Source organism: Prionailurus bengalensis, chromosome D2, assembly GCF_016509475.1.
Source record: "Prionailurus bengalensis isolate Pbe53 chromosome D2, Fcat_Pben_1.1_paternal_pri, whole genome shotgun sequence".
NCBI lineage: Eukaryota > Metazoa > Chordata > Mammalia > Carnivora > Felidae > Prionailurus > Prionailurus bengalensis.
This window is the reverse complement of record NC_057351.1, coordinates 81,145,738-81,171,545: the sequence shown is the minus strand read 5'-3', so window position 1 is coordinate 81,171,545 and position 25,808 is coordinate 81,145,738. Positions and strand designations below refer to the sequence as shown.

Sequence of the window (25,808 nt, the reverse complement as noted above, 5' to 3'; positions counted from 1 at the left end):
TATGGAAACCAATTTGACAATAAATTTCATATTAAAAAAATTTTTTAATAATAAAATGAAAATAACAAAAATATGAAATAAAAAGGATCCCATCTTCAAAATGATGATGAAATGAACTCACACAGAGGCCACATAGTAGAATAGAAAGATATGGATTCAGCCCCTTGAGCAGAGTCCCTAGGGCAAGAATTCTGTATACTCACCCCCTTTCCGCCATCTACTCTGACCCATAAGTGCTTCATCTCTAAGGAAATGGAATGATCCAGGAAACACAACGTACATTCCAGGGTCTCCTTAACCACACACGTTAGCTTATATTCTGGCCTTGACCCTGGATAGGATCAAGTTGATTTTTGAAACTGTAGCCTGAACAGCCCAAGCCAGGTGCATCTGAACCCTGGAATTCCAAGGACTCAATTCCTCAATGAGTGTTTTTCTCCATGTACAAGAATAAATGTGTTTTGCTCTTTATTTCTGCAGAACACGGGTTCTTTGAAAGCCACGCTTGCCTTTGCTCATGGGTTGGGAGGAGATTTTGACCAGGGTCCTGCTGTGTCCTTTGTAACCTCAGACGATTTCTTGTCTCGGCTGGAATGTGACCGTTCCCTTGGCCAGGTTTCCCACCAGCCTTTGGAGCTGCTTAAAGCTGGCACTTTTGTCAAAGGGTGTCGCTTGAGTGCCTTCCACAAGCTGTTGGGGTCAGATGGTGAACTTCCCATAGGAAGGCTGTGCTTGATTAAATATGCTTCTGGAATCTAAAACTTAGACTTCTCTTCCTCTGACTCCACCAATTTGTAACATCTTATGGGAGATAAAGGGCCTGCTCCTTTGAGTCTGGTGTATATTATGCACCTTTAAAATGAGACTAAACTCTTGCAACCAACCCAGTGTCATTCAGCAAATTACTGCCTCTGCAAAGTTTAATAAACACAAGGGAACTGCCTGTTTTCCTCTGCTGAGCATTTCTGTTGATGGTTTATGTCATCGATGATAGTACCTGTCAGTCAGTAATTTGGAAAAGTTCCCATATTTCGATATCGCCTTCAAAAGGTCCTTGGACCTTGGATTTCTTGGAGTCTCTGAGTCTGCACAGGCCCTAGGTTAAGGGCTGGTGCATTTCTCCCGTCCTGTATCTTCCAACGGAAGGGGCCATTGAGGGGGAGGGGAGGCGACGGACGCTGTAATTCACACGTCTCACTGCAAGCCCTAAGCAAAAACCCTGAGAAAATCAGTTATCGTAATCTCATAATTGACTGAAACCGTATGAAAGTGCCGCGCTGACCCTGAGTCACGTTGACCTGAGTCTTGAAACGTGCTGAGTTTGGAGGCAGGCATCAGACTCCAGGTCAGAGTCAAATGGAAAGCCCGTCCCTGGCTACAGCCGTGTTCACTGAAAGGAGAGGGTCTTCCGCGAGCTTTCCTTCTCTTCTCTTTTTAAATCACTGATGCGTGCCTGTGCATGTGATCGGAAAAGGGCTGAGAAATTTACCGTGTTTTTCTCCTCCTGCAGATCTGCCTCAATCGTCGATGTCAAAACATAAGTGTCTTCGGCGTTCATGAATGTGCCAAGCAGTGCCACAGCAGAGGGGTGAGTGGGCTGAACTGCCTTTTTATAGCCAGTCCACATTAAGCACTCAGTCATTCATTTTAAAGGACTCTGCAATCCCTATTTTTTTTTAACTTCTAAGAAATACAGCAGTCACCTCAATCTTGTCTTCTAAAGATACTAATTTTCTTTGCCCTTTACATAGCATAAGAAATGTGACTTTTATTTAACAAAGAGAATCAGACTGAGCAGTAATGATCTTTTAAATGAACATCCTGTGATTTTTTTTAAAAAAAGACTTTGTCATCTTCAAAGTGATTTTAAAACTAACCGTCCTTCGTGAAGGGTTTGCTTTAACGTTTCAAGCAGAGCTGTCCTCCTTTCCACCACGATTCAGAATATGTGTCTGAACTGAAATACTTCCAGAAGGAATTAAGACCGAGAAGACAGAACATACTGACCACGTGTTCTTGAAATCACGTACAGTGTGCATTTCAACTCAAGAAGGCTGTTAGTTCAGCTCAGAGAGTTTTTTAGGAGAGAAGAGGACGCTAATTGTTTCAAACATAATTTATTTTTCCTGATGGGCTTAATTATTTCCCAGGGAACCCTATTAATCTTGATTAGCCACGCCAGTGGTTCATTTGTTTTTCTGAAACCTTTTCTGCAGAAATCATGCTCCCAATTCTATTTTTAAAACTTGCACACACTCGCCAGTGATCCTAACACAGAATTATGGGGGTTTTCGTGAAATTACTATTGCGTTGGAACCGGAAAGGATCGTGATGCCATCTCAGATGGGTTTGCTGACTGTCAGTGTAAAAGGAAGTCCTTTTATGTCTTCGTGGGATCAGAGATTTCTTTCTAATGGCTGTGAGAGATGATCTGGTACAGCCTTGTTATCTTACATGACCATGTACTTACAAGCTTACATGACCAGTTCGTAGTAATGCCAGGGTGGGGTCCCTGGACTCCTCGCTTCGCAACAGCCCTGGGGGCCCATCCATCTGGAGAGGAAAGGCCCATATTTTCTGGGTAGGCGGAGTAGCCGCCATGACTTGGTGACGAATAACTTGACTACGGTCCTTCCCCTAGTGAGGCCAGGCTCACCAGCAGCGCCTCCCAGTGGGGTGTCCCGGTTGCAGTCTCTCTACCACAAGCTGCAAACAGGGCACACGACTCTGGTGTGCGTTGGGAGACTGTGCGAAACGGTGTGGCCAGGACGGTGCCTGAATCCTGGTGGGTGTTCCGTCAGCAGCGGCATCGCTGAGGAACAGGCGAGACTCGGTAATCTGTGCTCGGACCCGGCACAGGCCGTGCCCCTCAGTGGTTAATTCTGCGTGGCTTCAGCTTATCAGGAATATACTTTCCAGCTTCTCGTGGGTTATCTTGACTGTCGGTCTTATTTTAAGCAATTGGGGCAGGTGGTTGATTCATCACACACACACAAAAAAAATCAGTGCAAAGCAGGAAAACATTACAAATAAGACATACACTGCAAGCATTTTATTTTTGCCTTAAAATATTAAAGTATGCACTTGGCCCCTCCAGCAGTGTTTTGATGCAGGACTGAGGCCTTCGGGGCGTGCGCACCCCAGTAGCTCCGCACTGACCTCCTTCTATAAACCACCCAAAGCGCATCATCTACGACGTAAAGTCTGTTTCCCTAAGCGGAAGAGAAACTCGGACCCTCAGAGGCCATCTGAGCTCAGAACCCTTCCGGCCTGTGCCGCGATTCCCAGCCGTTCCCAATTGTCCCACCCGTTCCAAACTGGTCAGAAATTCTTTGTAGCCCCTTGCCTGTATCCCGTGTTCCCAAAGCATGCACTCCAAGTCTCTAGAAATAGTATCCTCTTGGGTTCATGCTCGTATTCCGCGGGTTCATGCAGTGGCTCGGTGAGTTCCATGTGTGATAGCAGCAAGTCGAACAGCCAGGGTGGGTTGGGGACCAGCCTCCATCGGTCACCCTTGCTAACCAGGAGAGCCGGAGCTGGCTCCTCCCTGGAGTGCTCTGGTCTCCAAGCTAGGCTACTCGTTCAGGGGCCCCCCCACCCAGAGCAACGCCCGCCCTCCCGCTTTCTCGGGCACCCCTTTCCCGACGGGCGAGGGCCACCCTCTCATGTCACGAGGACACCAGCTTTTGGTAGACCGTGCCCAGTGCTCATTCACGGCCGGGCGCCAAGGAGGGGCCGCTGGGAGCCTGCGAGAGGGAGGTGGGCGTTTCGGGCACGAGATGTCCAAGCAGGTCACCAGCCTCTCTGAGCCTGCTGTCCGAAGGCAGCGGGGCTGTGCCCAAGAGCTCAGATTCCGCACCCCTGCAGCAGGGTCACTCCTCACCACAGAGGGGGCTCCTCATCATGGTCAGATGGGGAGGAGGGGGGAGTGCTTCACTGCAAAAGAGGGGCACGGCAATTGACTGAGAAGGAAAGGGGTGGACGTAGCGGATGAACCCCAATAACCTCCATCCTCCCCTACCAGCCAGGTCATGTTTTATCTGCAGCCTCGGACTCTGGTCTCACCTGTGCTGCGTTTGGGGTTTAGGCTCGCAGCGACATTTCTGCCCCCGGCTGTATCGGGGCTGATGGGGACTCTGACCACAGGGCCTTTGCTTCGGTGCAGCAGCCGATCAGGGCTCAGAGACTGACCGCCGCCCCGTGTGCCGGGTGGGTCCTAATGCTGCTTCCCTCTTGCTGTCCTTCTCCCCTGCTGCCCGGACAGGTGTGTAACAACAGGAAGAACTGCCACTGCGAGGCCCACTGGGCGCCTCCCTTCTGTGACAAGTTTGGCTTTGGGGGAAGCACAGACAGCGGCCCCATCCGGCAGGCAGGTGAGTGGGGCCAGGGCGTCCCTGGGAGTGGGCGCCGAGCCAGTGGAGAGGGGGGGCAGTGGAAAGCCAGGCGGGGATCCTCCCGACTGAGACGGAAGGGCTTGGTCAAGGCCAGCCTCTCCCTCCCAAGAGAGGTGTGAAGGGGCCAAGCGGTGTGGAGAAGACTGTCCCTTAAAGCCCTTCCTAGAGAGACGCCTCCTCTCAGTGAAGGCTAACGGTCCCCGGTCCCCAGTCCCCGCAGCAGCAGTAGTAAAAGCAACCGCTTCTATTTATTGAGTTGTCAGGGGCAAGCCCGGGAGCGGGGCGTTTTACATGCATGACCTCCTCAAATCCCTGCCTGACCCTGAGGGCAGAGTTCACATAAAGGACTTGAGGCTCAGGGGAGTCACTCACCCGCAGTCACCTACCCAGCGTCACACAGCTATCACGGAGACCACGTCCGTCTCCCCCTTAAAAAGTTCATCGCAGCCGTGCTCGACGCCCCAGTTCTTTTCTCCCCGGATGACCTTGGGAAATGGCCTTCGGGGCATTGCTGTTTGTCTGAGCACTTGTCAGGCAGTGAAGAGGCAAGTCTGAATGGTGTCCTTTGTGACGAGAAAGGAACCGGGGGTCCACAGGGCCCGCACCCCCCGAGCCCACTTGTGCTGACACCTCAGGGCTCGTCTGAGCCCCAGGCCCCCCCAGATGGTGGCCGATGCGGCGAAAGCGGACGTCACATGTCCTCAAGTCCTGCTGTGACCGGCAGTGGTGTCACCGTAGTCCCCCGGACGACAGACAGGACCGTGCGCTGCAGCCTGGGCAGCCAGTGCGGTGCTCGCCGTCGGCACATCTGTGGGGACGGTGTCGCAAGGAGGGGCCGTGAGTTCCTGTCCTCCTTCGGCTTAAAAATGGGTGTGTCTCCGGCCCTACAGCAGCTACAGAAAGGCCCGGAAAGTCTTCGCCTCCAGTGAGCATCCCTCCCAGGGGCAGGAAACCGGGGCCCGGCCCCGCGTCCCCGGCCCTCGCTGAACCTCTCCGCCCTGACCGCGGCGTTCCGGCTGCCCCGCGTCCACGTTCTAACGTGGCGTTGACGTGTGTCGTGCAAAACCAGCGGGGTGCCAGTCTTCTCATCCGACGGGACACTGCCCCCCCCCCCACGGCAGGCCAGCGGATGGCACCCAGAGGGGGTTGCAGAGGACGGGCCGGAACGCTCTGGGTCTGTCTGCAGTGTCAACACGCACGACCCGTGGGTCTCGGGTCTGGGGGCTTCACGAAAGCTGGGGGTTCACGGCCGTCCGCTCTTCCCCGTGGCAAGTAAGCAAACCTCAACGATCCATCGGCACGGGTGGGGCGGTGAGTCCGCCCACTGCCGCCGTCCCTTCATGAAAGGACACCTAAACACCCAGCCCAGAGGCAGGTGCGGGGCGCCGTGTCCCAGGCCTCCCTGCCCCCACGGCCCACCAGCCTGCCGTGGCCCGGTGTTCACGTGGCAAGTGCTTCCGGGACACCTGCCGTGCACCTGCCACTCTTCCGGGGTCCAGCGTGGCCTGGCGAGCGCCGCGAGGGGCAGGGGGACCGTGGGACTCAGGGCCGACGCGGGGAGACGCGGGAGGCGGCCGCGAGGACACAGTGCTTGCACTGGATGAGGGGACCAGGGCGGGGGGAGGGGGTGGGGGCGGCGGGGGAGGGCCTGGGCAGGGGACGTCACCGGTGCAGCCATCACCAGCAGCCTCAGGCGACTGTGGCCTGCTGTGGGAAGCACATCCTGACTGTCGCTGGTGGGGACACAGGGACGAACGAACCCACATCTGCGGCTCTCAAGGAAGCCACAGAGCAGTGGGAGTGGCAAGCGACTGTCACAGGTCCCGACTGCTCTCCACACTGGCAGGCGGAGCCCTCTCCGGGCAGCCCCCGACACGGCTGTGCTCAGAAACCAGCCTCAAAGTCTGGTTTTTCCTTCTCTCCCGCACCCTCCAGGGACCTCGGGGTCTTTGTACTGAACAAAATGGGAGCCAATCACAGAAAGGGGGATGTTTCCTTTGAGAAAATAAGCAGCCACTTCCGGAGAGAGAGAGAGAGGGTTGCCTCCAAACGCTGTATTTCGAGGCTCTAGCGAACATCACAAACAAAAATCTAACAAAACCAAACCTGTGGGCGTTTCCTTTCAGCGAGGAGTTTGGGTGAGGTTTGTGTTTTCTTATTTATTTAGTCAGTTAGTTAGTTGTGAGAGAGAGAGAGAGACAGCGAGAGAGGGGGACAGAGGATCCAAGCGGGCTCTGCGTGGTCAGCACAGAGCCCGACGCGGGCCTCAAACTCACAAACTGTGAGATCGCGACCTGAGCCGAAGTCGGACGCTTGGCCGACTGAGCCACCTTCTAGCTTGACAACGTCCTGAAATAAAGTCTTGGTGTAAAAAAAAAAAAAAATACAAGGAAACAAAACAAAAACACAGACTTCAGCACTAAGGAATGAGAGAAGAAGAGAGCCCGGAGGGGCACATTTGTGATGGGGGCTGGGAAGGTCACGGTTGGGGACGTGCGGGCTCCCTGCCACCCCTCTGGGGCCCCCATCCCTGCCGGGGGCGGGCGGGGCTGTGTGACCAGGGCTGCGGTCCCACCTGCCAGGCTAGGCTCCTGTTGTCAGAAATGAACGAGGGCGACACGGACAGAACCTCAGGCGTGACCTTTGAAGTAAGACTAATTTATCAGCACATCATTCAGGGACTCACTCCGATGCTGTGCCTTCCTTCAAAGCTCGCGTTGCCGTAAATGTCACGATCTGACACTTCCCATATCTCATTCTCCCTGCCTCTTTCCCTGAGTGCAATCAATGCGTTTTGTTTCAGACAACCAAGGTTTGACCATAGGAGTCCTGGTGACGATCCTGTGTCTTCTCGCTGCTGGATTTGTAGTTTATCTGAAAAGGAAGACGCTAATACGCCTGCTGTTTACAGATAAAAAAACCACCATCGAAAAGCTAAGGTATCTTGGCGATGGGTCCTCTTTTCCAGAAATGGCATTTGAAAGAACATGGACCCAACCTTCTTTGCACTCTGTTTTCCTTAGCAAAGAAGAGGTCAGATGTTCAGATAGTGAAACTGTTGTTTAGGGTTTTTTTTTTAAATCTCTGCCAGACCAGCTGCCTCCCTTCCTTTGCCTTCATGATTTGCTGCTTTTTATATAAATAAGCAGGGTGTTAATGAGTCCCACTGTATTGTTTCCCACCCTTACCTCAGTAATTTTTACAAGACGTGGGATGTTAAAATATTTTCATCAGCCGGGGTAGCTTTTGACCCAAATATATTCAAAGGCATTATTGCTGAAATGCCAGCTTTCTATAAAATGTCTCCCAGGTGTCACAAAGCCACGTATGTGCGGATTGCAAGAACTAATTTAACAGAATAGTGGCTTTGGGGGACGGGGGGTGGGGGGCGGGGATCGATATTTATTTTTTAATCCTGCGAGAACGTTTAGATGATTTGTCCTTTGCGTGTTTTCCACACTGAGTTAAAGTAAGTAAGTTGTTTTTTGAGACTGGGAACCAAATAGAAAAATAGTTAAGTCAACCCAGGGAGAAAAGCTCTGGTTTACGCTTAACGGGACTGCTCACAGGTGTGTGCGCCCTTCTCGGCCGTCGCGCGGCTCGAACCCTGGCCAGGCTCACCTCAGCCACCTCAGCAAAGGCCTGATGAGGAAGCCACCACATTCCAACATGTCGAAGGTAAGTTGTAAACAGACGTGAGAGGTCGGTGTGCACAGCGAGAGACCTGTATCTCAGTGTTTTTCAACAAGAGCTTGAGCGGGAATCGATCCCAGAGAATCTATAGATAGATCGGCAGCGGGAACAGTTCCCTGAAATGCAGTGTGCACACACTGAGTTCCACAAAAGCTTGGTGAGGTGATGGTCAAGGGCCGGAAGGAGGCCCGCTGTGCCCCATGGATGCCCCACTCGATCCTTTAGGGGCAGGGTCCCCTGTGTGATGTGTGTGCCACATTGTGAGCCATGATCCGTCCAATCGCCCAGACGAGCCCACCGGGTCTGCCTCCCAAGGAGGTTCCAAGTCTTCCTCTTTCTGGGTCCTCCTCTTCCTACGGTTTCAGATGCCGCTGGGGAGGTTTGCGTGAACTTCTTTGGCCCTGTACCTCCCGGTGCATTTCTAGGAGTTATGCTGAGCCTGTGGACGGACCCCTTTTGCTCCAGCTCTGGGCTGTGGACACCCTGTCGACCCTCTGGTTTCAAAGAACCGGCTCCTTAACCCAGAGTACCCGCCGGCTCCCTCATGAATTACCACCAGACTTCATTCCAATATTTAGTTTTCCCATCAAGTATTTCTGATGACAAATGATTTTAAAAATTAACATCACGGCGGGGCACCCGGGTGGCTCGGACCCGGTTGAGCGTCGGACTTTGGCTCAGGTCACTATCTCGCAGTCTGTGAGTTCGAGCCCCGCGTCGGGCTCTGTGCTGATGCCTCGGAGCCTGGAGCCTGCTTCGGATTCTGTGTCTCCCTCTCTCTCTGCCCCTCCCCTGCTCATGCTCTGTCTGTCTGTCTCTCTCTCTCTCTGCCAAAAATAAACGTTAAAAAAAATTATTTTTAATTAACGTCACGCATTCAGTAAGCCATAAATAAACTATCTTATCTCCCACGTCTTACCTGATCTACAAGTGTGGAGGATTGGGCTCCAAAGAGGAGGCTGTCATTCCTAACAGGCTTTACCACCTCTCAGCCCCAAATGTGGGACTTGAGCAAGAACAGTTAGCTTTACCCGAGAGAGCCAAAAAAGCGGCTTAATTTTGAGGAGCCAAAAATAGGAAACGACCCAAATTTCCATCAACAGGTAAAAGGATAAACAAACTTTGGTATATTTACACAATGGAATGCTATTCAGCAGTAAGAAAGAGCAGACTATTAATATACACAACATGAATCGCAAGATAATTATGCCAAGTAAAAGAAGCCTGACAAAGAGTACCTACCCTCTAACTCCATTTGTAAGACATTCTAGAAAATGCAAACTATTTTATGAGGACAGAAAGCATATCAGTAGTTGCAAGGGAGGGCAGCGGGGGACGGGGGACGGCTTTACGCTCACTATTCTGCACATCGTGATGGTTTCATCGGTGTGGACACGTGTCACAGTTTTCCACGCTGTCCGGTTTCAGTATGTGCCGTTAGCCCTATGTCCATGGATCCTTTAAAAAGCCGTTTTTTAAAACGAGAGAAAGGAAGAAAAGAGGCGGGGCCTGAGGCACACGGCCCACACTGCATCTGCTCGGGTCTGCCCTGAAAGCAGGGGCACCGTGTACGACATGATGCTCCAGGTGTGGGCCCCTCGCCTCAGCTTCCAGACGCTTCCATCCTCCTTGCCGGGGGCTTCCTCGGTTCTCCCTGAGCTTTGAAGGCATCCTTACGCCTCGCTGAACAACTCCTTCATCACTTCCAAGAGATCTGGTGTGTGTCCTCAAACTCATTGGCGCCTCGTTAGTTGCCTTGCGCCTGTCTGTTAACGAATGAAACCAGTTTTTACAGTTCACGCAGAAATCGATCCTGCTAGTCCACACTGGGGAGGAGGAGTGCTTCTGGTACAATTGTGAAGTTTAAACAAATGATGATAGACTCCCTCTCGTGCAGCGGCACCGCCGGCCCCTTCAGCTATAGCGGACCAGTCAGCCCCCCTGTCTCCTAAGGAGGCGAGACCCGTGACACCATGGCTTTTGCTCCGTCCCTGCAGGACAACGCCAGGAGGTGGCCACAGTGTCAGAATCTTGACATCAGCGGACCCCTCAGAGCCCTCGACGCCCCTCCGCCCAGTTCGCCTCAGCGAGTGCTCCCGCCTCTCCAGAAGGCTCCCCGTGCGCCCCTCGTCCCCGCCAGACCCCTGCCGGCCAACCCTGCTCTTCGGCAGGCCCAGGTATGCCTTCCGCCGCTGCTGTGATGGATGCCATTCGAATCCAGACCCTGCCACTTGCCCACGTCTAGTTGCTTAACTTGCCGGGGCCCTTATGAATCAGAGATAATTCAGCTCCTCAGATGGTTGAGAGATAAAGCATTTAGTGCTTGATGCATAGACATGATGCAACACGTACTTGTTTCCTTAGAATATTTTTCTGTTCAGAACGGTAAGGGTCCCCGTGCAACTTACCACCTACACCGTGACGCTTTTGAGAATGGCGGGGCCACTGCTAATAGCGAGGCCTGGACAATGAAATGAAGATGGTCGCTTTAGGAATATTAATGGGCATCCCTTCTTACCCTTTTTCATTTTCTTTTGTTTTTTAAGTTTATTTATTCATTTAGAGAGAGAGGAGTGGGAGATTGTGAGCAGGGAAGGGACAGAGAGAGGGGGAGAGAGAATCGCAAGCAGGCTCCGCATGGACAGCACGGGGCTCGATCTCACGAACCATGAGATCATAATCTAAGTCGAAACCAAGAGTCAGTCATTTAACCAACGGAGCCACCCAGGTGCCCCCCATGTTTCATTTTCAAAACTATTTGCAAGAATTCACCCACTGAGTTTCTCCATACCAGATGCAGCATGGTATTAGACCCTCTATATATCAACTCATTTTTATGCTGTTTCGGAAGTAACAGTTTCTGTTTGTTAGAACCATGAATAAGACATCATTTAACAATAGAAAACTCGAGGGGGAACAGGTAGTAAAAACAAGCAAATGAAAAACACAGAGAAATAATCCCTGGCAAGTTCTTGCTATCATCATACTGCTATGATTTCTGTACTGAACTATGATGTGTATTTTGACATAATTTACATTGTGCTCTGTGCACAGTGCTTTATATACTACTTTTTTGCCTTAAAATCGTTCCTATTTGCCATGGCATTAAAAATTCTTAGAAATGTTATTTGGACCATAGCACTCTACATGTATAAAGAATACTTTTTTTTTTTTTTAAGCACTTGCCGATTAGTGGGCAATTTTGGACATCTCTAAGTTCTGCTGTGATAAATCGCTCTGTTGTGAAGGTCTAGACAGATAAATTTGGGAAACTGTAATTATTCCTTTAGGAGAGATTCCTAAAAGTGAAAATGTTGGGTGGAAAAATGCTATAACCCTTTTAAGCCTCTTAATACAGAAACTAAATATTTTTTCAGGACTACTCTGTATATTTATGTTTCCACATTATTACAGAGACCACGACTTTGCTAGTTCTAAGTATTACCATTTCAAAGCTTTGCCAATTTGATATAAAAAAAAAATCTCTTTTTTTTTCTGTCTAGTGGTTCCATCACTTACTGAAAGGGGATATTAACATTTTCAACTATAAACGTGTCTCTTCTCAGGCTATCAGTTTTTCCTTCATGTATTTTGAACTTCTGGTGTTTGTGGTAGACACAATTGAATTGTTGTGTTTTCTTGGTGAATGGACCCTTTTATCATTATGTCATGTCCCTCTTTAGTTCTGGCAATTACCTTTGTTCCAAAATCTCCTTTATCTCATACTAATATATCCACTTCAGTTTTCTTTTGATTCGTGTTTGCAAGGTTTATCTTTTCCTACCTTTCTACTCTTAATGTACCTGTGTCATCTTATTGGAAATGAGTTTCTCAGAGACCGCATGCAGTTGGGTCATCCATTCCATCAGTCACTGCCTTTTAACAGATGTCTAGATCATTTACTTTTAATGCAATCATTGATGTTAGAATTTGTCTACCACTTTCATATTGTTCCCTCTGATTTTTGTTTATTGTGCTCCACTTCCCTGAACTCCTATGGATTAGTGGAACATTTTTTAGTATTCTGTGCTGATTTATCTCTAGTTTTCTTTGAGATTTGTCTTCGTATAGTTTTCTCTACACTTGCCGGAAAGCAGGATTCTCAACCTCGGCATTGCTGGCATCTGGGGTTGGATACCTCTTTGTTGAATGGGACTGTCCTGTGTGTCGTAGAATGTTTAGCTGCATCTTGGTTTCCATCGACTAGATGGCAGTAGCATGTGCGACCATATCTCCAAATATTGCCAGACGTCCCCAAGGGGACAAAGTCATCTCACTGAAAAACTGCTGTTCTAAAGGTTACACCACATGTGCCTAATTTAACATAGTCTACTAGTGTTAGTACATTATCACTTCAAGCGGAGTGGAAAAACGTTACCTCCTTCAAGGTGTCTTTAGCCTCCTTCCTCCCTTTATCACATCGATGTCTTGCGTGTTGTACATTGAGAACCACTTCAGATACTGTAATTTTGCTTTTGACCGTCAAGCAGAAGTTTGGAAACCTAAGAGTGGTCTCCTACGTCTACTTATATATCCACCCTTTCCCTTCTTCCATCATTCCTGGTATTCTGAGTTTCTTTCTACTATCATTTCCTCTCTATCTGAAAAACTTCTCTTTAGCTATTCTGTTAAAGCAGGTCTGCTGCCGACAAGTTCTTTTGCTTTTCCTTCATCCAATGTCTATCTCGCCTTTAATCCTGAAGGATATTTTCACTGGATATAGAATTCTGGGTTGACTATTCTCTCCACAATTGAAAAACGCTGTTCCACCTCCTTCTGGCTTCTGTGGCGATGAGACGTCCACCGAAAAGTTCCTCCCACAGTCTCTGTTCCAGGGAAGAGAGGTGGCCACGTATCGTAAGCAGGATTGGAAGGCAGGGCTCTACCATCTCCAAGATGTGGCGCCCAGCTGGGGGGCAGAGGGGATGGCTTTTGTGTGCCCACCTGGAGCGAGAGTAAGGTCAGGTATGGTCAAAACATTTCACTCTTACTGGGTCACCCTGTTCCCACATCTTCGGGCTAGAGACAGCAGGCTTTCCTTGAGCCTCTTTTTGGTCTGGTGCCATTGGCATTTCCAGATTGGGAGTCTCTCCAGAGCCCAGGCCAGGATATAAAAAAGGCAAAACCAAAAACAAGAACTCACTATTGGGTAGTTCTGTGGGTTCTAAGGTCTGTAGGCAGTCCGCTTACTTTTTTCCAGCTTCCAGAGTCTCTGTAAGTTGCTCTGTGGATTTTCTCGAAACTTGTTTGTTGTAATTCACAGGAGGTACAGGAGGTAATTCGCAGGAGGTGTAGGTTGTAGTGTGCTTATTCCATCTTGTCCAGACCTCATTTCTTTTTGTATTTCTCTGATTACTGCTACACTTGAACTGCTTTTGATACATCTCTTAACCAATGGTGTGCCATTACATTGCTGTCAACAAAACAAAACACGAAAAGCCTTGATTTTTCGGCGATTTCTCTGCCATAATGAAAAATCCCACCATGGCTAATTTCAAGCAATCAACGTGATGTCACTAAATGAGGAGCAGGGATTGGCTGACATGGGCTAGTACCCGCGGCTCCAACATGCAGCTGCTATTTATCACCTGTATTTGTTCTGTGAACTGTCTGTTCCTACCCCTTGCCTATGTTTTTCTACTTGAGAGAGTTTTTCTTCCTGATTTGTAAGAGTTTATTTTCTTAATGAGGACTATGTATCCTTTTCCGGTAATTTATTATAAACATTTCCCTAATTCATCTTTGAATTTTATTTATGATACTTTGGGTTCTAAAAGGACTTCCAGCTTTGAACATTAAATGTATTCAGTATTTGTGAATTCTCCCATTTCTTTGTGCTTGCAAAGTCCCCTTCCGTTTCAATACCACTCAAGATCTACCTCCGGTTTCTTCTGTTTGTTTCGATGGCTGTTGAGAGTCCTTTTACATCTGTTTTTCTAACCTGACGTGGATTTACGTTGGTGGAAGGCAGTGGGCATGTCCTAAACCTTTTGGGCGATGGACTTATTCGAGATCTGATGAAAGCTTTGAACCTTCAGAAAATGCACCACACCTCAATATTTTGTGTGCGGATTTCAGATTTCTGCAGAGCCCGTAAGCCTCTTCCCCACAGAGTCCCTTATACAAAGCCTTTTTATGTATCTTCAAGCAACTTATCAGTCCACCGTGTCAAACCGGGACTGTCTTTAACAGACCATGGGATCTGAGGCAAGATATTTCTACTTGCTGGAATCCCTTTTTCCTGACAGCAGCGAATGCCTACAGAAGTCACTCCCTCAAGATTTCCTTTAAGACAGGCCCCCCAAAAAGGCCATTCTGTTTTTGTGAAACTAAGGAAATGTTATCCTTTAAACATTAGGAACTGAAAAATCCACATTTCTCACTCCAGGCTGGTGTGTGTCTGGAGCTTTTCCGAGACATATGATAGACATTAAGCTCACGCTTTCTCTCCCGTCACACATAGGAAACTGAAATTAATTCCATGCAGGTGTGGCGAATATTTGGAGGTGGCTCTTACTTGGCATCACAGATTGAATCCACTGACTGACATGTGGCACCTTAGAGTCCCCGTGCCCTGCCCCACGCAGCTTGACCAACACACTGTGGTTAGCCGTGCCTCGTGTGTCCAAACTTACCATCCAAACTTTCCGGAAGGAAAACGTCATCACGAACGTAATATGTACGTCCCATCGAAAGGATTAGTTCTTTATAGAAAACGTTGGATCTCTCCAGCAAATGTTCTATTTGACTTCTACAAATGTAAGACACTGGGATCAGCTCCGTCTCTTGTCCACGAACGTGCCCTTCCTGTGTCCCTTTCCTTCGCGGGGTGATGGCCCTCGGCACGCAGGCTTCTCTACCTTACTCCTCAGCCTTGATCAAGAAAACAAACTTCCGCTTCCTTTTCATCCTGTCAGCTATTTTAGAGGAAACTAATCCAGGGCGTTCATCTAGCTGTTAGCTGACTGCGGCCACGATCCCCCACAGCACGAAAGGCGAAGAGTGGGCTTGGGAACAGGGTAAAATAATGAAAACCAAAGGGGTCACAGAGGTGTGTGATCACCTTGTGTGCATGTGTAGGCGGGAGCATCCTAGAATGCCCTCATTCTAGTGGCATTGAGTCTGCCCTGCCCTAAAGGAAACACATTCTTGAGGGGATCAGACCAATAGGCATACATTTGCATATTACATGTATCTTTCAAAGCAGCAAGGGACTTTTCCTGCGCCTGCTGCTGCCAGTAGGGTTCATCTCAGACTCTGGAAGGGAGGAAAGAGGAAAGAAAAACAGGGGAAGAAGTTCCAGAGGTGGCTGTGGGTGGACCCCAGAAGGCTTTGAGAGACCTTCTGGTGATGGTTGTTCTGAAGATATTTTATGTGGTTTTTCTCTGACTACAATTGTGTGAAAAATCAATCCGCTCTGCCCCCTTCCCCGGCCCCCCGCAAAAAGTCAATTCTACCATTATGGTAATTTTTTAAAGACAAAGAGTAATGTGTACTAAGGGAAGAAGATAGAAGCACCTAGCAAGTGTGGGTCTTGAGCAGAAGTCTGAAAGTACCTTCTGGGGAAGAAGCCGCTTGAGACGGCAGGCGTGAGCAGACACCAGCCGCGGGAGAGGAGAGACCAGCGCTTGGCTGCAGAAGGGTGCACAGAATAATCCAGGGAAAGAAGCAGTTTCTTTTTTTTTTTTGGTAATTGTTTTTAACGTTAATATTGTGAGAGAGAGAGAGAAAGAACACAAGCAGGAGAGGGGCAGAAAGAGAGAAGGGCACAGAGGATCCAAAGCCGGCTCCATGCTGACAGCAGTGGAGCCCAATGCGGGGCTCAAACTCGCAAACCGTGAGATCATGACCTGAGCCAAAGTCGGGTGCGTAACCGACTGAGCCACCCACGCGCCCCAGAGAAGCTCTTTCTCGACTGCAGGCTTTGTTCGTGAAGTCAACTGACCTGACTTCCAGGAAGGAGACAGGGAGATGCCAGAAACACGGGGTGAGCTAGGGGCCCCTGGAGCGAAAACGTCTGACACCAAGTTTTGCGTTTTCCTCTTCCGCATGCTGGTCCCTATGATGTCCTCAAACCTTCAGGGAAGCACGCACACCATCACCACTGTGACCTAGAGTCAGTCCCCAGTAGGCTGGAGAATGAAGGAGAAGCTGATGTCCAGGGAGAGAGTAGCACCCTGAAGGGTCAGGTCGGAGACGCCCAGTCGGGGAGGAGGCAGGCAGCAGCCGGAAACAGAGACACCAGGCCGGGAACCAAGATGGGTCTGGGCGCGGACGGGGCATCCTGCTGTCCCATAAGACGGGGCCTCCAGCCATTCGAGCTGAATGTAACGATAAGTGTGACCCTCAAAAGAGCAGAAAATATGAGGACACGCCTGTTCTTAATTGCCAAACACCAGTGTATATGATTTTGCTTCTGGAAGAGAAGATGGGCCAATAGGGACGTTTAAACCCTCGGGGTTTCCCTTAGGTTTCTAGACATTTCCACCTGACATCCTTTCTGTGCTTTATTCCCATGAATCAGTTTAATGAATTCATTTAAAGAAAAACATGTTCAACGTCACATCTAAGAAATAGATATTTCTGAAAAAAAAAAAAAAAAGATTTCTGCTCCCAGAAAATTACAGCTAGAGAGGGCTGTGCTAAGTAGCAGCAGATTGAAACACAATTTTCTGCTGTCAAACTGAAACGTGCCAGGATTCTAAGAGAGCAGAAGCGGCACCTTCAATTCAGGGATGGGCCATTTTTCAGGAGAGCGAGAACTTCACGAAAGCATCACTCTCTTAGCGTTATTGTCTGTATTTTAAGGTTTGCCCCTTAAAGTAGCCTTTGAACTATACATGCTGATGTGTGGTCCTATTTGGTTTCGGGTCACTTTGGCTTCTTTTAAGTCCTTGGTTTCCTGGAAAATGCTAGGCAGTGCTTGTCCTCCGTGCAGTCTCATCGGTGAATTAGATAACTGAACTGACGGGTCGAGTTTATTTTTCCAGCCAGATCAGCTTCTTTAGGAAAACAATAGGAACCAAAAAAGAACGCTTGGACCCATATCTCAGACTGACTTTGGCTGCTAGGCCCCTGAGAATATTTGCCCACCCTGTTTCTGGCACGACACAAATTTCGTCCACACGGCAGTGACGGGATTCATTCATTCCCAGTTTTTATTCCTATAACCAAATAGTGTAGAAATGCATTTATGTGTGCATGTCTGTGTCTGTGTTATTTTACTAACTTTTTTTTTTTTGGCATAAGGAGCTTTCTCTTTGTATTTTAAGTTGTTCTAAAATAGCAAACATCTATTGAACACCAAACGTATGGCTGGTGCTCCCAGTGAAGCATTTTACGGGCGTTTCTGACCCTCTCTCCGAGCCGAGGAGCCGATGCCTTCCTTGGCCCCATTTTGCAGGGGATGAAACGGGGCAGACTGAGGCCCCCAGAGGTGGGGAAGCCAGTGCGTTGTCAAAGCCACACATGTGCCCCCTGCGGTCTGAAAGCGGAGGGTAGCTGGATGGGAAGGAAGCGGAGACTGTTCTGGTTACACACCGGGGGCCGCTCTGGTTTGCATAGTTTGGACCACTGAGCCCCTCCGGAATCTTTCATTCAGCACCCCTCCCGCTTTGCCACGGAGATACAAGGTGATCGGGGGGGGGGGGGGGGGGAGGGGGAACCCTTCTGGCAGCGTGGAGAGGCTTCGGTCTGCAACAAGAGAACCCCGCGTTTCTCTTGCCTTTTGCTTGCCCAACGCGGTCCTTCTTGTCCTCGCTGGTCTTGCCCGGAACCAGCCCTTGTTCAGGACCATGATGGCATCGGAGCTGCGTGTTGAACACCAAGAAGGCCGCGTGCGTTTTCGGTGGCGGTGGAGATTGCCGGTTCGGTGTTTCTGGCAGGACGCTTCTCCTCCTCTAACACCTTGTCGGTGTCCGTAGAACATACGACAAGCCGTGTTTTGTAAAACGCGAACAGCCAACCTTGTGCAGTCTCTCCGGACGGAGAAAAGGCTGCCAAGCAACCAAACTCTGCTCCAGTGGCCTCGGAGGGAGGAGAGGCCTGTTTCGAGAAGCCCCGAATGGCGCTCCCGCCCCAGCCACCACCACCCCCCCCCCCGCCCACCGCCACCAACAGAGTGCTGAACGGTTCACACGGGCTGGTGAACAATAGCTACTCATTCGTGGGGGCTTTGTCAGGATACAGATGTGCACGAGACAAATGAATTTAGAGCTTGAGCCCTGACTTTCAAAGTCCTCCTTCAATGGAATGAACTCAGCATCCGAATGAATAAGGACTTGTACCCTTCTGGCCTGTGCGGGTGTCTGAGATTTAAACCAGCACTCACGGGGCCTGGAAGTCTGATGATTTAGGTCCTTGCTCATCAGAAATGCCAACGTGTAATGAGAAAAGGAAATCCGTCTGTCAAGATGTTCTCCCAAGGAAGGGAGCTGAAATACGAGGAAACTGATCTTTATAAAAAGCCTTCATTACACCAGGCCCAACCCAAAAGCTAATAGCTGAGCCAACGTGCTGGAAAGAGCCCTCCCATGCCTGCTCGCTGCTTTCCAGATTTCCCCCTTTGGCCCAGATGTTCTCCAACCCCGCCTCCGCCCTGAGCTTTCCTGCAGTCTTCCCGGGAGTCTCCTCGCTCACCTGCTGCCTCGGCCTGGAGTCTCCTCGATACTCTCTGTGGCCCATTTCAGAAGGCACGGACTGAGTTACGCACCTGCAGAAACACCCACGTCCAGTCCCCTGAACACAGTAGGTGCGTCGGAAAGAACGCAGAATGGATGCGAATTTTAAATAGTAAAAAGTACGCCTCGTCACAGTATCCGTTATTCCCATGGGCCTGCCATCCTCCATGAGTCATGACTTAATAAAACTTTGAGTCCCTTCCTCCCGCGAGTCTAAAATGTAGCTACCAAGGTCTCGGACTCCTGCTCACCTCTCCCCTGCCACCACCCGCCCAGTACTTCCAGAAATCTTAACTGAAATTTCTTTGGTTTCATATCACGCGCCAATTCTTCGCGCGACAAACCAATCGGATGTCTTTCAAAGCATCTCTTGCACGCAGAAGCACCCATTTCAGTCTGGAGAGAAGTAACTTGAGAGGGAAGCCATTCACACGGTAACAGTATTCTAAGGGATGTTTGTTCCCCACTCATTTCTGTTCCCATAAGCGCGCGAGCTATACTGAAAAAAAAAAAACAAAAAACCACGGATGCCTGTTTTACCCTTTGCATTTGTTAATAGGTAATGTGTAGCCATTATTACAAATTCCAACGGTACAAAGGGTTACTCGGAAAACTCTTGGTCTCCTTCCCACCTCTGCCTCCAGGCTGCTTTTCTCAGAAGCAGTCGTCGTCGCTAGACAACTTCGGATCCAGAGGAAAGCTTCGCCGCCACTTTGTCTCTCTCTCTGCAGAGAGGGATTATTGAAAATCCGGAAATGTTCACACACGCAAGGTGGGAGAAAAGAGCGCAGGGAAACCTTGTCTGCCCGACAGCCACCCTCAGCACCTGCCAGCTTGATGTCAGTCTTGTTTTATTGCAGATTCTTGTTTGGAACTCAAATGGTGGCATAGCCTGGCCTTCCCTCCACTCACCTGTTCCCGGGCGATGACCCGGGGGTCCGCCTCATTCTTTTCAGTGGCTACCGCGAATTTCGTTGTGGAGCCATCCCTCCAGTTATTTAACCTGTGCTGAGGTCCACATGGGTTGTTTCCGGTCATTTGCGGCATCAAAGAGGCACGCTCTTGCCCCGGGACCTGGGGCCCGGTGAGCAAGGATGTCTGTGGGGTGACATCTGAGGAACATGATTGCTGTCCAAAGGCCCTGCGACCTGAGAGGTGGACCAGTCTCGAAAGGAGTCACGCTGATTCCTACTCCCCAAGTCCCCACCAACGCGGCGTTCAGAGATTTTGCTTCTCTTTGCCAAAATGATAGGTAAAAAAAAATAATAACAATAAGTGCTATCCACGGTTCTCTCCCCATAAATGAGACCGGGCCTCTTTTTGCTGGTTTAAGATCCATTTGTGTTTATTTTCATTTCTCGTCAACTGTCTTTTCGTCTCCTCTGCCATCTTTTATGGTCATGTTTAGAAACGCGTGCCCTCCCAAAGAATACATTTTTGTCTCTTTCTTATTCTTTCGTGATCTTTTTTTTTTTTTTTCCTCACTGAAACATTTGATCCATTTGCCCCTGATTTTGGTGTATAAACTGAAGTAGGAACCAACTCCCGTTTTCCAGAGGGCCACCTGAGTTACCCTCAGCCCCATGTGTTCGCTGCTTCGTCCTTTCCCGGGGCCAGTGTGCCTTCCGCAAGGCCGTGGTAGCGCTCCCTCCTGCTCCCCAGCACACGCTAGGGGAGATCCCTGGGCTCTGGGATCGTTACATGAAAATACCTAATGTTATTAGTGCGCCTGTGTAATACGTCTTTGCTAAATGAGAGCTAGCCATTTTTCGAATGTATTATTTTCTCCATTTATCTCGATCATTTCCCTCTTTCTTCAGGTTTATTTCTCTAACTCTTTAGACTCTTACTCCATTTCTATTCGTACTTTATTGTTTATTTTATTCGTACGCTGTCACGTAAGCACAGAATTCTAGGGATTTCCCTCCAAACACTGCATTTTTATCTGTGCTCATCGGTTCCGATTTGTACCATTCTCAATATTTGCCTTTTTCACATAACCTACGCCTTCCGCTTTTCGTTTTTTACTTTGGCCCAGAGGCTGAACGTATTTTTCTTTTTGTTGCCATTAATTTTCAAGATGTCTAAAATACAGAAAAGTGAAAATAATCTAGGAGTCACCCACGTTTATAGTACATAGAAACAACCATTGTCATCGCTACATTTTTCTATGCATGCGCCTACTTAAGTCTCAGATATGACATGCATACCGTTTCCTTTTGTTAAAAAAAGTAAAAACAAAGCAGTACAAAGTTACCATGACGGCCTCAGATGCAATCACTTTTGTAGGTTGGTCTTGATTTTTTATAGAACCTTTTAGGTATTTTTACATACCTGGATATCCAATGAACATATAGGATGCCATGTTTTTTGATTTACACAAATGGTAAAACGGTACCATTAGCTTCGCACAATTTGTACTTACATTCAACTGTGTTTAACTTTTTCATTGAAGTAGAGTTGACAGAATGTTACGTTAGTTTCAGGTGCACACAGAGTGATTTGACAACTCTCTGTGTTAGGCTACGTTCATTAGTGCCGCCCCCATCTGTCACCATACGCTGCCATTACACCATTGATTGTAGTCCCTGTGTGGTGCCCTTCATCCACATGATTCATTCATTCCATAACTGGAAGCCTGTACCTCCCGCTCCCCTTCACCCATTTTTGCCCACCCCCTTCCCACCTCCCCCCACTGGCAACCACCAGTTTTGTTCTCTGTACTCATGGATCTGTTTCTGCATATTTTGGTCATTTGTTTTTTAGATTACACATTTAGATTCCACAAGTGAAATCACAGGGTATATGTCTTTCTCTCTCTTATCTCATTTAGCGTCATACCCTCTAGATCCATCCATGTTGCTGCAAATGGCAGGATCTCATTCTTCTTTTATGGCTGAGTAATATTCCATTGTACACGTATACCACATCTTCTTTATCCATTCATCTGTCAATGAACACAGAGTTGCTTCCCTATCTTGGCTATTGTAAATAATGCTGCCATAAACATAGGCGTGAATATATCTTTACAAATTAGTGTTTTGGGGTTTGGGGGGGGCGGTAAATAAATACCCAGTAGTAGAATTACTGAATCATATGGGGTTTTTTTAAGTTTATTTATTTTGAGAGAAAGAGCATGAGCAGGGGCGGGGCAGAGAGAGAATCCCAAGCAGGCTCTGCGCTCTCAGGACAGAGCCTGATGTAGGGCTCAATCCCACGAACCATGAGATCATGACCTGAGCCAGAACCAAGAGTCAGATGCTTAACCGAAGGAGCCACCCAGGCACCCCTTGTATGGTATTTCTATTTTTAATGTCTTGAGAAACCTCCATACTGTTCCAGAGTGGCTGCACCAATTTACATTCCCACCAGTAGTCCAGGAGGATTCCTTTTCTCCACATCCTCACCAATGTTTGTTATTGCTTATCTTTTGGATACTAGTCATTCTGACGTGCAGTGGTATCTCATCGTGGGTTTTTTTCACTGTGGTTTTGTTTTGCATTTTCCTGGTGATCAGTGATGTTGAGCATCTTTTCATGTGTCTGTTTGTCATCTGTATGTCTTCTTTAGGAAAATGTCTATAAGTCCTCTGCCCGAGTTTTGGTAGGTTTTTTTGGTTTTAAGTTGTATAAGTTCTTTATATGTTTTGGATATTAACTCCTTATTGGATATGTCTTTTGCAAATATCTTCCCCCACTCAGTAAGTTGCCTTTTCATTTTGTTGATGGTTTCCTTTGCTGTGCAAAAACTTTTTATTTGAGTGTAGTCCCAATAGTTGACTTTTGCTTCCCTTGCCTGAGAAGACATATCTAGAAAAATATTGCTAAGACCAGTGTCAGAAAGATTACTGCCTTTCTCTTCTAGGAGTTTTATGATCTCAGGTCTCACATTTAGGTCTATGACCCATTTTTAGTTTATTTTTGTGTATAGTATAAGAAAGTGGTCCAGTTTTCCCAGCACCATTTATTAAAGAGACTCATTTCCCCATTGATTATTCTGGCTTCCTTTGTCAATAGATAGGCCAGATAAGCATGAGTTTATTTCTGAGTTCTCTGTTCTGTACCATTGATCAATGTGTCCATTTTTGTACCAGTACCACACGGTTTTGATTATTATAGCTTGATGTAGTATATCTTAAAATCTTGGATTGTGGCACCCCCAGGTTTGTTCTTCTTTCTCAAGGTTGCTTTGGCTATTCAGGGTCTTTTGTGGTTCCATACAAAGTTTAGTATTATTTATTCTAGTTTGTGAAAAATGCTATTGATAATTTTAGAGGAATTGCATTGAATCTGCAGATTGTTTGGGGTAGTATGGGCATTTTAACAGTATTAATTCGGGGCGGCTGGGTGGCTCAGTCGGTTGAGCATCCGACTTCGGCTCAGGCCGTGATCTCGCGGTTCGTGGGTTTGAGCCCCATGTCGGGCTCTGTGCTGACAGCTCAGGGCCTGGAGCCTGCTTCGGATTCTGTGTCTCCCTCTCTCTGCTCCTCCCCTGCTCACACTCTGCCTCTCTCTCTCAAAAATAAATAGAAAAAAAAATTTATAAACAGTATTCTTCCCAATCCATGAGCATGGTATACCTTTCCATTTGTTTGTGTCATCTTCAGTTTCTTTCATCAGTGTTTTATAGTCTTCAGAGTACAAGTCTTTTACCTCCTTGGTAAAGTTTATTCCTAGGTATTTTATTATCTTTGGTACAATTATATTTTACGTTTTTGTTTCTAGAAATTTTCTTTATTATTCATATATTCAGGCTTGTTTTTCATTTCCTTAAACATAGAAAATTTGTTCCAATAACTCCAAAATCTGAAGTCTCTGAGTGTGTCACTCCTGGGGTTTCCTTTACAATTCCTTGCTTCTTCACGTGCGTGGTAACTTTTTTACTATGAGCTGCTCATTTTTCTGGAAAATTATCTAGAAAACTCTCTGAGAGTTCTTTGAGATCTAGGATGAAGGTGTGACCCACTGGAGAGGATGTATTTTGCCTCTGCCTGGTGCCCTGGAGGCATTCTCAGTTTGAGGTCCCTTTAAATGGCTGGGGACTTAGTGACCACCCAGGTAATGTGATTTCAGCTTCGGGTCCTCAAGCGCAATTTGTGGTTAGAGGTTTATTTTCCTACATTGATCTGCCTAGCACCAAGGGAACCCTCCTTACAGTCTGCCAGGGATAAGCAATATCCCTTCCAACATTCTTACCTGAGGTAGAGTCTTTGCAGAGCCTGGCTTTAGAGTGGAAAGGTTGGGAAGGGAATCGTTTCCTATTAAACTTGGGCTGGTGCTGACCTTTGACTCCTGCATCCCTCACCGTAAAAGGGTATCAAAATCAAAACTTAGGTTTTCCTAACTTGGCAGATGCCTTCTCAGCATCTGTCTGATACTTACCACTACTAGCTGCTGCTTCCAGTTAGATGCTGACCTGCTGATATCTGACTATCTTGTAGCTCTTTGTTGCCTTAAAGAAAAAAAATTAAATATATTTCATCCAACAACTCCAGTGGTCTTAGAGAGAGAATAGGTCAAAATAACCAGCCTGCCATGTTACCAGAAATGGGAGACTCAGTTCCCAACTGTGGTTAGTTCTATAGTGTCTCCGCTATCCTGGTTTGTGACATTCTGTTCTCTACCCATAATTGCCACGATTTTGTTAGACTCAGGTCTACACGGAAAGGACTCAATGCTCAGTGATGATCTTGTGTGCCACCTATCCATTCCTTTCCTGGCTAGCTGGTGTCCAGTCTGTTGTACATCCTTCTACAAGAGCTCTAGAAAAGCGTATTCTCAGAAGCTTTGCTCAAGCTTTGCTCAAGCTTTGCTCCAGCTTTGCTCAAATGCTCAAAGACATTTGACTGTTGCTTTCATTTTTCAGCAATAGTTTGCATATAAAATTAATGGGTCACACTTAGTTTTTCCCAAACTCTTACACTTGGGCTTCTTCAGTCTTCCCTGGAGAAATCAGAAGCTGGCTTTTTTCTGCCCTTTTAAGTGATATGAGTTTGTACCGGGCTGTCCGGTAACTTCAATAGGTTGTGTCTTAATATTGAAGAGTCTGACTCAATTCCCCCAGGGAAATGGTGTGCCCTTCTAATCCATAGATTTGACACTCTTTCTCTCAGAAAGGTTTTTACAAAATCTAGGTATTTTTTTTCTATCTCTACTCAGATCCCTTAAGTGACACCATTTATATATATGCTGTGTAGCCTTTGCTATGGTCTGCATTTTACTCTTGAACCCCCTTGAACTTTTCTTCATTTCCCTCAGGACCTTCACAGCCCTTTGCTCAGTACTATCTTCATCCTTGGGTTTCACTGTTTTATTTTTCTCTTCCCCTTTTCTTTTGAGTTTCACCACCTCCCTTTTCATTTCTGTGCAGATACATTTTGGCAGGGTGGGTACTTAGCTTGTCTTCCTTTTCCTAGTGTGTCCAAACTCCTGAAAGGTGGGGGGTTCTTCCTGGAAAACCAGTCGCAGGACAACTGACGGGAAGTCTAGGCCACTGCTCAGGGTTTTGCAGGATGACAGCGGTCTTCCAGCATAGACTCTGCGGGCCCCGGCCCTGCTGCAGGCTTGCACCGATGGCTGGGCCTGTCTACACTGCTGCGTATTCACCCTGGACACTTCGCAGTATCTGCTTCCTCCCCACGCCTGTCCCAAGCAAGGGGGAGCTGGTTTTCTTCTCAATGCTCCATCAGGTTGGCCACGGGGGCCATGCTCTCCTTTCTCTTGGCCTTTGCTCACCCTAGGCTGCTGGACACTTGGCACCCTTTTCATATGTATTTGTTTGGGGTTGTAAGGTTTCCTCGGAGATGGAGTATTGCCCCTCTATGTGCCTTTACTTGACTGTTCTCAGGTAGCTTCAGAAAGAAGGGTCACCTTACAGACAGGTGTAAGTGTTGAAAGCAGATTTGTCAAGACCCCTGCTTTTTCTGAAGAAAGAAAAGGTATTGCACATTTTCCTGAGAACCGGCTATCCTTGGAGTCATCTTGAAGCATATTCCTCACAGAGCCGGAGAGCCCGAGTATGGATGGTGGGGTTGACGCTGCCC

The 25,808-nt window shown here is 48.0% G+C and overlaps 1 protein-coding gene across 3 annotated transcripts in view; it reads left to right on the top strand.

Moving 5' to 3' along the window:
* The window catches only part of ADAM12 (ADAM metallopeptidase domain 12), a 350,864-nt gene that overhangs the window by 310,645 nt on the left and 14,411 nt on the right, over nucleotides 1-25,808 (top strand). For 2 of the 3 annotated variants that reach the window (XR_006299872.1, XM_043597828.1), the window contains exons 17-22: nucleotides 1,511-1,588; nucleotides 4,265-4,373; nucleotides 7,198-7,333; nucleotides 7,964-8,072; nucleotides 10,085-10,264; nucleotides 19,498-19,605. Coding sequence is in view for 2 of the 3 variants with exons in the window: in XM_043597828.1 (XP_043453763.1) it covers nucleotides 1,511-1,588; nucleotides 4,265-4,373; nucleotides 7,198-7,333; nucleotides 7,964-8,072; nucleotides 10,085-10,264; nucleotides 19,498-19,605 (720 nt within the window). In the remaining variant the exon portion in view is untranslated. The remainder of the gene's footprint in view (nucleotides 1-1,510; nucleotides 1,589-4,264; nucleotides 4,374-7,197; nucleotides 7,334-7,963; nucleotides 8,073-10,084; nucleotides 10,265-19,497; nucleotides 19,606-25,808) is intronic. The other variant, XM_043597829.1, reaches the window with a different exon arrangement.